This window comes from Chiloscyllium plagiosum, unplaced genomic scaffold (assembly GCF_037043375.1).
Source record: "Chiloscyllium plagiosum isolate Xiang-an unplaced genomic scaffold, Cpla_swu_hap1 HiC_scaffold_13, whole genome shotgun sequence".
NCBI classification, from domain to species: Eukaryota; Metazoa; Chordata; class Chondrichthyes; order Orectolobiformes; family Hemiscylliidae; genus Chiloscyllium; species Chiloscyllium plagiosum.
The window spans coordinates 23,431,230-23,444,973 of NW_028270151.1; the positions used below are offsets into that span (position 1 = coordinate 23,431,230).

At 43.9% G+C, this 13,744-nt stretch overlaps 1 protein-coding gene across 2 annotated transcripts in view; it reads right to left on the reverse strand.

Annotated features, from left to right (window-relative positions):
* LOC122556132 (fibroblast growth factor 12) overlaps positions 1-13,744 on the reverse strand; it is a 204,589-nt gene that overhangs the window by 145,791 nt on the left and 45,054 nt on the right. For both annotated transcript variants that reach the window (XM_043702612.2, XM_087993363.1), the window contains exon 2: positions 306-416. In XM_043702612.2, the coding sequence (XP_043558547.1) occupies positions 306-416 (111 nt within the window). The remainder of the gene's footprint in view (positions 1-305; positions 417-13,744) is intronic.

A 13,744-nucleotide genomic window follows, 5' to 3' on the forward strand; every position in this document is an offset into this window, starting at 1 on the left:
CATTGCCCAGCTACACTGTCACTCCTCCCTGTCACCCAGCAACACCGTCACTCCCCCGCCCACCCCCCGTCACCCAGCAACATCGTCGCTCCTCCCCGTCACCTCGCAACACCATCATTCCCCTGAGACCTAGCGACACCACATCTGCACAGTCTCCTGGCAACAATACCCTTCCCTTACCCCATCACCCACCCATTTCAATGTCACCCAGCAGCACCACTGGGCACTGAGCCATGTCAGGACAGCCCCCGGCCTGGTGCTGAGCTGTCTGAACCAGTCCACAAGGAGTGAGACTCACGACTTACTGTAGTTACTGTTCTCGTCCTTGGTACCATCGATGGTGCCATCAGGTTGCATCTGCAGGTAGAAGCCTTGCTGGCTGAATAACCTCGTCACTATACCTTTCAGCTGGGGGTCTGCAGCAAAGGAATTGGAGGGAAAAAAACTGAGTTAGAAAATAATTCGGTGTAGAAGGAGGCCCTTCAGCCCATCCCGCCCTGTGCCAGCCCTTTGCAAGAGCTAACCAATTAACTCTATTTCATGATCAAGTTTTTTTTTCCCAATTGCCTTTTGGAAGTTCCTGTTGAAACTGATTCCACTGCCCTTCCTGGCAGTGTGGTCCTGACCACAACAATTCACCATGTCAACAAAAAACGGTTTCAAACGTTCCAGTGAAAATAAATAAAAATGTGGTGCAACTTCTTTTTCAGACTAAACCCTTTTCGAATTGAATTGTACTGTATTTATTGTCACATGTACCGAGGCACAGTGAAAAGTTTTGTCTTGTGAGCAATACAGGCAGATTACAGAGTTAAGTTGCATAGATAGTAAATAACAGGTAAACAGCAGCAAAAACAAAAACAGAGGTACAGGAGAATGTTAAGAGTTTGTGAGTCCATTCAGTATTCTAACAGTAGGGTAGAAACTGTTTTGAAACCGGCTGGTCCGTGTGTTCAGGATTCTGTACCCTCACCCAGATGGTAGAGGTTGTAGAAAAACATTGCCAAGATGGGATGGATCTTTGAGAATGCTGGTGGTCTTTCCTTGACAGCGGGCCTGGTAGATGGATTCTATAGATGGGAGGTTGGTCTTTGAGATTGTCCGGGCCGAGTTAACCACTCCCTGTAACCATCTCCAATCTTAAATGGTACAGTTGCCATACCAGGTAGTGAGTTTAGATTACAGTGGTGCTGGAAAAGCACAGCAGGTCAGGCAGCATCCAAGGAGCAGGAAAATCGGCGTTTCGGGCAAAAGCCCTTCATCAGGAATAGATGCTTTTGCCCGAAACGTCGATTTTCCTGCTCCTCGGATGCTGCCTGACCTGCTGTGCTTTTCCAGCACCACACTGATCTAAACTCTGGTGCCCAGCATCTGCAGTCATCACTTTTGCCTATACCGGGTAGTGATACATCCAGACAGAATGCTCTCGATGGCACACCTATAAAAGTTGGCAAGAGTATTCGCCATCATGCCAAATTTCCTCAGTTACCTGAGGAAGAAGAGACGTTGTTGTGCCTTTATAACCAGTGCATCCACATGAAGAGTCCAAGAAAGCTGGTTGTTGATGACCACTGTTGTTGCTGAGCTGATAAGAAGGAAAGTTGTTGAAGCACCACTGATCTGACTTGCCGTCTATAGTGTTGACTGGATGAATTGAAGAGGTACTGAAGGTGACCCCAGCAACTTCTCTTAGGCGAGGGCCTGAGCCCTCACATAAGAGAACTTGGTGGGGTTATCTCCCTGTGTGATGCCCATTATGGGGTCAGCTTCCCGTGTGATGTCCACAGTGCGTTAATAGTGAGCCAACACTCACTGCATCTGGGCTTGGACACAACCTGCCTGCTGAGCCAGATCTCCCAGAGGAGTGACTGGTTCTTCTCCCCCCACTTTGTTTAGTATCCCACGTGGAACCAAAGCCCACCAAAGAGGCAAACACTCCTTCCAGTGGGAGGAGGGAAGAGACAAAAGCAAAGTAATGACAGTGAAGTCCAGAGTCTCAGTCCTTGAACAGTGATATAGGTTCTGCCAACATGATTGGCTCAACCTGGCAGATTGTGAGTCGCAGAGACATGTCTTCTTTATAAAGATGACTTTACCTCTTGGTGGTACAACTGCACAGTGCCACCCACAGCCGGCAGTGTTTGCTGCTGTCAGTTTGTCCACTTTTACAATTGGTACTTGACCCAATGGCACGGTGGGCCTTCAGCCTCAGACTGAGCGAGCAGTGAAGTCCTGGCGGATAGAACCTCAAAGCACAAGACCATCAAGGGATTGGAGGATTCTCAAAAAGATCCAAAGATCCGCAATCTGACTATCAGGTGGATCAGTCTCTTTTCACTGAAGGCAGTGAAGGTGGTACATCAATGAGATCCAAAGTCAATGATGTAAAGAATACTGGACAGTCTCATCATGACAGAGGGTTACAGCCCATTGTACAATGGACATGGAAACATGGTCCCCAGGTCTAACCGATGGGTTGATGCAGGGCTGGCTGCTCTCCAACAATCTCTCCTGGATGGTAACGATTAGCTGATGGCAGGTATAGAGGGGGCCAAAATCAGAGATACACAATGCCCCTCAATGCCCAACCCCAACTCCAATGTTGCCGTGGGGCATATTCATGGAGCTTTCATCACATGGTCTTCACAATGCTCCTCTCCCATTGGCCTCTTGGCACGTACAACAACCCCAACCATTAGAAATGTGAAAGAGCCTCTCATTGTCTGATTGGATGGTTCAATCTAACACCCTTTGTCTCATCTTCCCTCCTTCTGATCTGTCAACGGTCATCAAAATTGGCCAAAGGAATTCTTTTCTTAAAAGTGTCATTTAAGCCTCTAATTAAGTCCTGAGTGACCTAAAATCCTCAATTCCAGGAAAAAGCAGCATGCTTGGTACGCTAACCCAGCCCTGTGTGCCCCCTGGTTATTTTGATCCTGTTGCCTGGGAACACATGGGAGGGCTCACAGTTGAGGGGGTACCAGCAGAACAGCTGGGCACCACATCACCAACAACGTCTGACCCCACTCCACCTCTTCCCATCCACACTCCTCTTCCTCAGGTGACTCCAGATACCTCTAATTGTCTTCTACGTCAACCATCTTCTAAAGTACTCCATCTCCTTGTAGGCAGTGATTATTCTCTGAAATCTGAAATCCAAAAGACCTCAGAAAATGCAGCTGAACCATTGAAGTCTGTCCAGAGCCTAAAACGTAAATTTACCTCATTGTTTCCCCTTCTCAACACAGAAATCCAAATGGCTTTGAATCACTTGGTTGACATTTAATCTACGTTTTTCATCTTTTTAAGAAGTGCACAAGTCAAGTTCTAAAGCCAGATCGGTGAAAATAAGAAATGTAGTGTACAGGAGGAAACAGCAAGTGTTAGTGTTTACACAAAGATTCACAGCATCGCTCAGAAAGATCATAAGGAGCTTCTCATTCAGATGAAGTTGCTGACTGAAATTTTAACACAAGGGGTAGCAGAAATCAAACAAGCATTGCACCAATTTTCCAACTCTTTAATTTAATCTTCAAGATATTTCATGAATGAGCCCAGAGTTAATTGGGTGAGACATCTCAGGCCGTTGTCCATTGGGAAGCTCAGGGACGATGAATTACCGGGAATGATCCATGGTTGCACAGCCAATCTCGCTGGCATTAGGAACAATTTTGCCCAGAATTCTCATTTGAAGCAGACCAGCAAAGAATCACAGGTAATGATCTAACAGCACTGACCCAGATCACCTCTACCACTGAATGTGGTGATACACAATTTTGACTGTGATGAGATACTCAGAGTTTCCATGTTTGGTAATTGGAGAGTTGAGGGTGAGCACTGGGAATCAAAGAATACCCAAAGTGTAGAAGACACATAGCAAACTCAATGATTAACATCTGAAAAGGAGAACATAGCTGCTGATGAGGAGATCTCAGCCTTCCTGGAGTATCACCTCACAGTAAGACGAGCCATCAGATTTTGAAATGAACCCAGCATCCTGCCTTTGACTTGGGAATCAGCATCCGTCAAAGGGCAAAAGGACAGTTTCTCATATTCCCATTTCTGATGGAGGATTACACCCAGATCCATGCTCTTTCTGTACCTTTTTTCCTCTCCATTACTCCCTACCCCAGAGCATTCAGGGTTCAAATCAGGAGAGCTGTCACTTCCTCTGTGGGTTCTGTGATCAGGAAGTGACTCTCACCCAAACCTGCAAAACACATCCTCTTGACAAGTGCCTGCAGATTTCCCCAAACCTCAGGGGGACAGGGAGAAGGAAGAAAAAGTGGGATCTCTAGTTCCTTAACCGTGTGGTTACTAAAGAGGGTGGTGAAATCACAATATGTAAGGGACCATTATCTGTCACATTCCAACACCAGTCACCCAGGCTCACAGGTGGCACTGACAGCATCATTCCACAGAAAATACACACACAAACCAGTTCAAATTGTTTCCATTCATCTATATTGTCCAAGAGTAGGGTGGGATTTGGTTTAAAGCTTCCTCTTTAATATATCCCCCTGAAATAGTTATAAGAGGAATCCATCTAATGCAAAAGGTGGAACCTAACAGTGTTGTCACTAGGCTCCTGCAGCTGATTGGGACAGCAAGCATCAGATCCAAAACTGCAGCAACCTACTCTTCATAAATAATCTTGGATGATGGTTACAGCACGAAAAGGAGGCTTTTTGGCCTAACTTTTTTGTAAAGGTCATTCAGCTAACCCCACTCTCCTGGTCTTTTCTCATAACCATGTTGTCTTTTTCCTCTCCAGAAACATTTTTAAAGATAGTTTGTATGCTATGAAAGTTATATTGCTAAGTAGTTATTCTACCTTTCTGATCATTCATCAGATATGGGCTCTGCTGGGTAGGTCTGCATTTATTGCAAAAGTCCCCAGTTGCCCTTTAGAAGGTGGTGGTCAGCTGCCATCTTGAATTGCTGCAATCCATTTGAGGCACCTAATCCCAAAGTCACAGTTAGGAAGAAATCAAAGATTTTGATATTGTAGGAATGGTGATATACTTCCAAGCCAGGATGGTGTGGCTTGATGATTGGTCATGCATGGGAATGTTCTTATGTAACTGCTGCCCTTATCCTTCTCAGTTGTAATGGTCATGTGATTGGACAGTGCTGTCTAAAGAGTACTAGTGGATTTCTGCCTTTTGAACTTCTTGAAAGATCTTCATCCCACTCTCAGACAATGCAGTGCAGATTCTCACCACTTGCTGCAAGAAAAATGTTTTCCTCATGTTGTCATTACTGTTTTTACAAAATGACTTAACTCAGTATCCACTGGTTCTCAATCCTTCTGCTGATGGGAACTGTTTCTCCCAAACCACCGAGTGCAGACTTATATGTTTGAGAATCTCTTAAGAGATGCACTACTCAAAGGAGCAGCCATTTGGGGCACAGAACTTGAGTGTTGCTGATTGGAGACACATTTTGATGAAGTTTTTCATCATCAAGATGTTTGGAAGGAACACCAATGCAAAGGGAAAATAACACTTTATACTGTATGAGAATAGAGTACTGATTGGTTGGCAGGTGAACTTTGATCGGTACAGGCGAGAATACACCAATTAGGTGGTGACTGACAGTTAACTGACAAGCATTGTTTAAATTTAAGCTAGGCAGGTCAACACATTGACTGGAAGAATGAAATTAAAATGGCTATCACTCATGTTTCTGAGTAATATTCAACAAGAGTGGGGGAGATCTTTCTTGTGCCCTACAAACCACAAAAAAAAGAACAGATTTACCAAGTGCAAATTCTTTCTTCTAGATGCACTGAAACAGTCTGGCCTGGAGGAGCCACACCAGTCCAATTAGTCACAAGTTGAAAAGGCACATAGATTTAAGGGACAAATCTTTATATTACCAGCCTGTCATCCTCATGCAAGGACCAGTGCTGGTTCAGAAACAGGTCATATCCTCAGCCTATGAATCGAAGAGACTCCCTGATAAGGTGTGGTGCCACCCTTGGACGTCTGATACAGTGGTTGTCCTCCAACTATCTTCAGTCAGTCCTGGATCTTTGGGCTAACACCAGGATGTCCAGAGGTTTGACAGTCACTGATAATCTTCCAGATGGAAGGCAGACAAGTCAATGTTGAAGAAAGCAGGCAGCCGATGGGAGACCCCTACTCTCATTGCTTCACTGGGCCTTAATCTAGGGAGTCACACTGCCCAATCTCTGCTACCCCAACCTACTTCACCTTGCCAAGCCCAAGAAACCTCTGGGAATTCTAGGCCAAACCTAAAACATGAGATGGACACCCATTCTCTCAAAGATTAGAATCTCCATTGTTTTGCCTTTGGCCATTGCATCCAGCAAACTGGTATTTCCAGGGGAAGAGAGTTGAAGAAAATATTTTTCATATGCACCCACACTTTTCCACTGCCAATTACCTATTAGCTTAAATCAGGAACACCTTTATTAAGATTCCCTGCTTGCACTGTTCCTGCAAGTCTGCTAACTGTGTATCTTATATTTACTGTTCCCTGTGCCAATTCATTCAACCCAAACCATTTATTTTCTGTGATGAAAGCTGCACCCAATTTGGAGAGTTTCAGGTGATAGATGTTTCAGAATCAAGTTATGTTTATCTGATCACATCTTTAGTAAAATCTCTCTATGGCTACCATTTCTCAACTCAGACATTCCCAGTTTTTCTGGAGCTTCTCCTCCTCCTTCAGATGATGATCTAGTTGCCCTTCACTATCATAAAAGAGGCTGTTCAGCCCAATGTGCTTGTGCTGGCTCTTTGAAAGGAGCGTCCAATTGGTCCCTTTTCCCCACAGCTCTTCAATTTTCTCCATCTCAAGTAATTATCCAGTTACCTTTTGAAAGTCACCACTCAATCTGCTTCCACTATCCTTTCTGGCAACATGAACCCAATTGCAACTCCTCACTACACAAAAAAAAATCTAACTTCCTCGCTTATTTGTACCTCTGGTTTCTAAGCCTCATGCCAACTTCTCGCCGTCTATGGGGATGTGGTGAGTTGGTAACAGGGTTGAAGAGAAGATTAGTCTCAATGTTATTGGAAGAAATAGAGTTGGTTCAAGGTCCTGTGTGGTCCATTCACGTTCCTACTAAGTACGTTCTTAACTCATGATGTTGAACACTCCTATGAAAGGTCCTCTTTACTTTCTCTACTCTAAGAGGAAAATCAAGGCTGCAGCCTCTGTTCCCTGGATGAGTGCTGGGACTCCATCAGTGCAACAGGCTGGACTATATCTGCACAGTGATTAGTGGTGACCTGCAATTATCCATCCCTGCACAACCCCACCAACAACGGGGTTTATATTACCGACTGGAAGGAGGAGGCTCAGAAACTGTGTCCAAACAAACACACCCTTACTGTCTCACATTGAAAGTTGAATATCGTGTAGCCATTGGGAATTGGGACGTGGCTAACTGTAATTCAGGTTAGTGAATAAACAGGCAACACTATTGTTGGTCATGTGATCTCAATATATACCCATGTGGCCTGTGTATTTATTGGTAAAACAGAAAAACAAAGATGGTGAGTTCTCTGATTGGTTTGAGTGCTGTACTGTCATGGCTATGAAGTAAATCTACATATAAAAAGTATAGGCATATATCGAAACTTTGACTACAACGATGACAAGTAGTTAAAACAGTGTTAGCATTGCAGCATTCCTGGCTGGTCAGAGATTTCCAATAGACCACAGTGACCAAGTGACAACACTGATAGAGGTTTCTTTGTTAACAATCATTAGGGACATAGATAAGGTGAATAGTAAAGGTCTTTTTCCCTCGGGTGGGGAGTTCAAAACGAGAGTGTATATTTTTAAGCTGAGAGGAAAAAGATTTAAAGGGAACCTGAAAGGGAACTTTTTCACACAGCGGGTGAATCATATGTGGAATGGACTGCCAGAGAAAGTGGTCGATGTACATTCATTTACAACATTTAAAAGACATTTGGACATAACTAGGAAAGGTTTAGAGGGATATGGGCTAAACATAGATGGGACTAGTTTAGTTTGGGAAATTTGATCAGCATGGATGGGGGCCGAAGGGTCTGACTCTCTAATTAATAGGAGCACTTTAATTGAGAGCCAGAGGAAATGCTAGGGAGGCAAAGATTGGCAGCCATCTCAACCATGGGCCTCCCTCCCTCACTCACTCACTGTCAGTCCCAGCCACACATTCAGTCACTCCCAGAAACATCTCGTCACTCATTCCATTAGAAACAAGGACTGTCCACTCACCTGTGCAAACTGCTCGCCATGAGGGGGGACATCAATTTGGAACAAAGAAGAAGAGATGCATGGCATTAGAAAACTTGTCACATTTATTGTTTTTTTAAAGAAAGAAATTTTTTTTCTTAAAAAAAATGAGTGTGTTTGAACTTGGGTGGTGCCCGGAGCTGAAATCTATAGCTCGAAGCCCCCTCACTGAAGGTGGCCACTGAAGTTGGGGGAGAGCTATGACTATGCAACATAATCACCACATGCACAGCCTCCATTGGTCTGTCAGCACAATACATGCAGGACACACAAACATGGGGAAAGCACCCTTACCCCCCACATCATTGTGAGAAACACTCCCTACCCTCCTCACCCTCTGGAGCTGTGTAACCTCCTTGAAAAGGGGAATAAAAGGAAAGGGGAAAAGAACAATCAGGGTTATTTTCGCGCTCTCACAAATGGGACTCTGATTCACGGGCACACATTTTTAAAAAAAGCTCACAACACACACAAACACAAAAACACACAAACACCAACACCAACACATTTCTGCACAAGAGCTCACAGAGATGGCGATAGATTGCTAAGAGATACAGGAGGATGAAGGTTTGACAACAGAGTAATTGTAACAGGTTGCAAACAAAATATATCTTCACGCAAACAGAAAAGTTGACAAAGTATTCACATAGAGGGAAATACAAGAAAAGATCACTATAGGTTCAACCAGACTCTCCCTTTCCCATTTATTAATTCCACTTTGATGTCTTCACACATGAGGAATATGAGGAGACCATTTAGCCCTTTAATCCTGTTCTGTCATTTAATGAGGTGACTGATCTGTCACCCGATTCCACACACCAATCTTTGTCCCATGATAAGACTGCAACAAGTGGGACCATTCTGCCAATCAGCTCTGCTTCGCCATTCAATAAGATCACAGCTGACTTGATAATCCTCACCTCCATTTTCCTGCCTTTTTGTCATAACGCTTGTCTCCCTTAAAAGTTAAAAGTCTCCTTATCTCAGTCTTGAATGTACTTTATGATCCAGCTTTAACAATCCTCTGCACCTAAGAATTCCACAGATTCACTAGCCTCAGAGAAGAAATTCTTCCTCGTCTTTGTTTTAAATGAGCAGCCCCTTATTCTGAGATTATGCCCTCTGGTCCTAGACATTCCTATAAAGAGAAACATGCTTTCCACATCTATCCATCAAGTCTCTCCCTAAGAACAGTGTATCTTTCAATACAGTTGCATCTCATTCTTCTAAAATCCAATGACATCAAGAGCCAAGCTCTTCCATAAACCATTCCCTCCATAGCCAGGATAAGCCAAGCAAATCTTGTCTAGAGTACCTCCGTCACCTTTGATAAAAATGTTCATAATATTCCAACATTGTCGGACTAGTGCCTTGTATAGTTTTAACAAACTTGCCTATTTTTAATATTCCATTCCCTTTAAGTAAATGCCAATACTCCATTTGCCTTCCCGATTACATGCTGAAGTTGTTACGTTAGCTTTCGCTGATTTATACGAGGACTCCCAAATCCCTCCGTGCTGCAGCTTTCTGCAGTCTTTCCCCATTTAAATAATATGCACTTCTTCTAGTCTTCCTGTTAAAGTCATAATCACCCATTTTCACACATTATATGCCAACTGCCAAGTTTTTGCCCACTCTCCTGACATGTCTACGTCCCTCTGCAGACCCTTCGATTTGGCTTCACCACTTGCCTTCCCATCTATTTTTGTGTCATCTGCCAACCTGGCAGTACTATATTCACTTTCCTTATTTGAATCAGTAACAGATAGTTGTGGCCTCAGTGTTGATCCGAGTGGCACTCCATTCATTACAGGGTGACTTCCAGAAAATGCCGAAGAGCTTATGAAGAGCTTTTGTTCAAATTGTCAATTCTCCTGCTCCTCGAATGCTGCCTGACTGGCTGTGCTTTTCCAGCACCACACTCCTCAACTCTGATCTCCAGCATCTATAGTCCTCATTTTCTCCTTCCTGAAAATGCCTCCTGCTCTGTTTTATATCAGTTAGCCGATCTTCTATCCATCCTATAACACCATGGGTTCTTACCTAATGATGATGATTAGACACCATGATGGCGACTTATAAACCTTTACACTGTACTTTTGTTTGTAAAATTGTGTGTGAAAATTAGAATAGAATAGCAGTTTATTAAGTAGCCTAACATATGGTACTTTAGCAATTGTCTTCTGAAATTAAAACACATTACATTCACTACTTCCTGTTTGGCACTGTTGTTTCTAACCCATGTTTCTCCCTCTCATGCTAAATTCCACCATGATTATTTAAATAACTCCACAACTTCACTCCTCAAAAGAATTCTAATAAATTTATCCAGTGTTCCAATCCACAGGGACTTTGCTAGAGTTGAAGGATTCTTGGGAAATCACCACCAGTGCATCTAACATTTCTGCAGCTATTTTGTTTTATATCCTAAGATGCATCTCATCAGGTCTGGGAGACTTTTTCGTCTCTACTCCCATTAGTTTTTGCTCTTCTTCCATACTTTTTCTCTGGTGATAGTTATTACTTCCTCTCTCTCGTCCCTTGATAAATTAGAATTTTTGAAATGCAATTAGTGTCTTCTAGTGTGAAAACTGATGCAAAGTATTTATTCAATTCCTCTGCTATTTCCCACTTGCCCGTTATTATTTCCCTGGCATCATTCTCCAAAGGACCTTTGTTAACATTGGCCTTTCTCTTCATTTTTATACATTTAAAGAAGCTTTTACTCTCCATCTTGCTATTACTTGCAATTTTACCCTCAAAGTTTATATCCCCCCTTTAGTATTTTTAGACATTTTGTGTTGATTTTAGAACTTTCCCAAACTTCTAGCACTTAGTTTTGCTGAACTGTATGTTTTTCTTTTAATTCTTAAATTCTCTCATTAATCATGGTTTGCTTACCCCCTTCTTCGTAGATCTTTGTCGCGAGCTATGAATTATCTTCTTAATCATTTGCTTCTGTTCCTTAACCATCTTTGCTGCTAATCTCCTTTCCCAGTCAATTCCAGCTGACTCTGCCCTTGTTCCTTTGGAATTACCATTATTTAAGTTTAGCACTGTTGTTTCTGATCCATGTTTCTCCCTCTTATGCTAAATTCCACCACGGTTATTTAAATAACTCTGCACACGTCGGTAACCCATCACCAAGTCACCCTTTACTTACACGTGCATAATACTGGACAGTGGTCTAGCCCCCTCAGAGCCAGCTCTCAAGAGTCCACAGACCCTCTGACACTCCTGATTATATCTGTCAGCCAGGCCTCCCTGATTGAACCAGGTAACAGTCCCAACCAGGAAACTCATATTCTATGAGGTCTACCTGGCCAATCTTGTTACAATCACTACATCCATCCCCCCCGGAGTCTGAGGACATAGGCCAGTTCTATTTCTTTTGTAGCCCCTCCAGTGCTGTTTTAGCACCAGGTCAGGTTCCCCCAACTCTGCCTCAGGTACAAGTGTCATGTACCGGACTGTAGCCCACCTCTTTCACCCAGAGGGCCTCAGAAGAAATTCATCATCTTCTTCAGGCGGTAAAGGTGACAAGGCTGCGACATCTGCCGTATCCATCTCATAATCCAGGATTTCTTTGACACTACACAGAGGGGGAGAACCCATGGGTTCCAACAGCTTTTCTGGCTGCTCTGAGAGGCCAGGTATGTTTTGCTCCTGCACCAATTTTGAGAGCTTGCAGCTTTCATGTGGCCCACATGGTTGTTCAGAACCGTCTCAATGACCCGAACTTTGGACGTCTCATGGTTTTGGCACCAAACTTCATCCCCTGAAGTTAACTGTCTCTCTCACTTACAGGAGTTCTGTGTCTGGCATCGGCATTCTTGATACTGTTTCAGCCTCCACTCCCCCCGAGTTCAGAAAGACCAGATTTAATGTGGTGCGAATCTTCTCCCCATCAGCAACTCTGCTGGAGCTATCCCTTTGGTTGCATGAGGGGTGGTCCTATAATCAAACAGGAACCAGGACTGTTTGGTATTGAGTGAGGCTGTAGGCTGTTTCTTTAAGTCTGTCTTCAGAGTTTGCACTGCTCTTTCCACCAGACCATTGGCAACAGATGGCATGGAGATGTCTGAAATATGCCAAATGCCATTTGACTTTAGGAAGCATTTGAATTTCATGCTGGTAAATGACGGCCCACTGACTGTGTCAAACACTTCCGTGAGGCTGTGCACTGCAAGAGATGTTCACATTGTCCCTGTATTTGATCTCATTGCATGTCCAACCACCTTGGGTGGGTGTCCACAATGACTAAGAACATTGAGCCCATGAAAGGACCTGCACAGTTGACGTGTATTCGAGTCCAGGGTTTACCCAACCATTCCCACAAATCTGAGGGAGCTGGTGGTAATATTTGTCCTTGTTGGCACTCGGGGCACTACCCCACTGACGTGTCTATATCTATATCCAGTTCTGGCCAACAGACATAACTTCTCACCAATCTCTTTATTTTGTAAAGCCCGGGCTGATTCTGGAGGGAGTTCAGCCAGTATCTGGCAGCCATGGTTGCTCAGGACAATCACTCCTGCTCCCCAGAATAAAATGTCATCTTAAATGGTGACCTGGTCTTGCTGGGTCTGGAAAGGTTTCAATCCAGTTGTGATGGCCCTTTGTTTTTTCCATCAACCACCAGCTGTCGTAATTCACCAATCGAAGGAAAGACCTAATCTGTGGTATAGACACAGGAGCCGAGGTACTCTTGACTACTCTCACTTTATCTTCCAAAGGGTGTAAGCCAGTCATGCCAACTCTGTAGCCTAGGTAGGTCACTTGAAATGCCCAGAATACATTTTTTTTCCACTTATAAGGCATATGCATGCCTTAGAGAAATGTCTAAGGACTTTGCCCAAGTTCTCTTCAGCTCCTTTTTGGTCTTCCTGGTTATAGTATGTCATCCTGATGAATGGCGACCTGGGGTAGACCTTGTAAAATATTCTCCACTGTCTGCTGAAAAATGGCAGAGCCTGACAATACCCCAGATGGCAGTCTCGTATATTGGTATAAACCCTAATGGGTATTAGCTGTAGCGTACTTTTGGGGATCATCATCTAACCGCAATTGCAGGCACACACTGCTCATGTCCAGCTTCATAAAGGGCTTTGTGTTTAAGCCCTCTACATGAGGCACTAAGTATTTATCTAGCTGCGAGAAGTGGTTTACTATTTGGTTAAAATCCCCACAAAGGCAAACTGCCCCATTCAGCTTCACATTCGGTATGCCCGGTGTAGCCCTTTCCACAAACTGGACTGGTTCGATGACTCCTTCACTTTCCAGCCTCCTGATTTCTGCCTATACTTTTGCCAGTGAGGCAAATAGCCCTGGGCAGGCCTTGCAGAATCGTGGAATCATCTCCTGGTCAACATGTAAGGTGGCCTTGGCTCCTTTGACAGACCCTAGACCTTCCTGAAAAACGTTCGGGTGTTTAGTGAGAACTTCACTTAGACAGCCATTTTTTAATTGAAACATGTTGAATCAA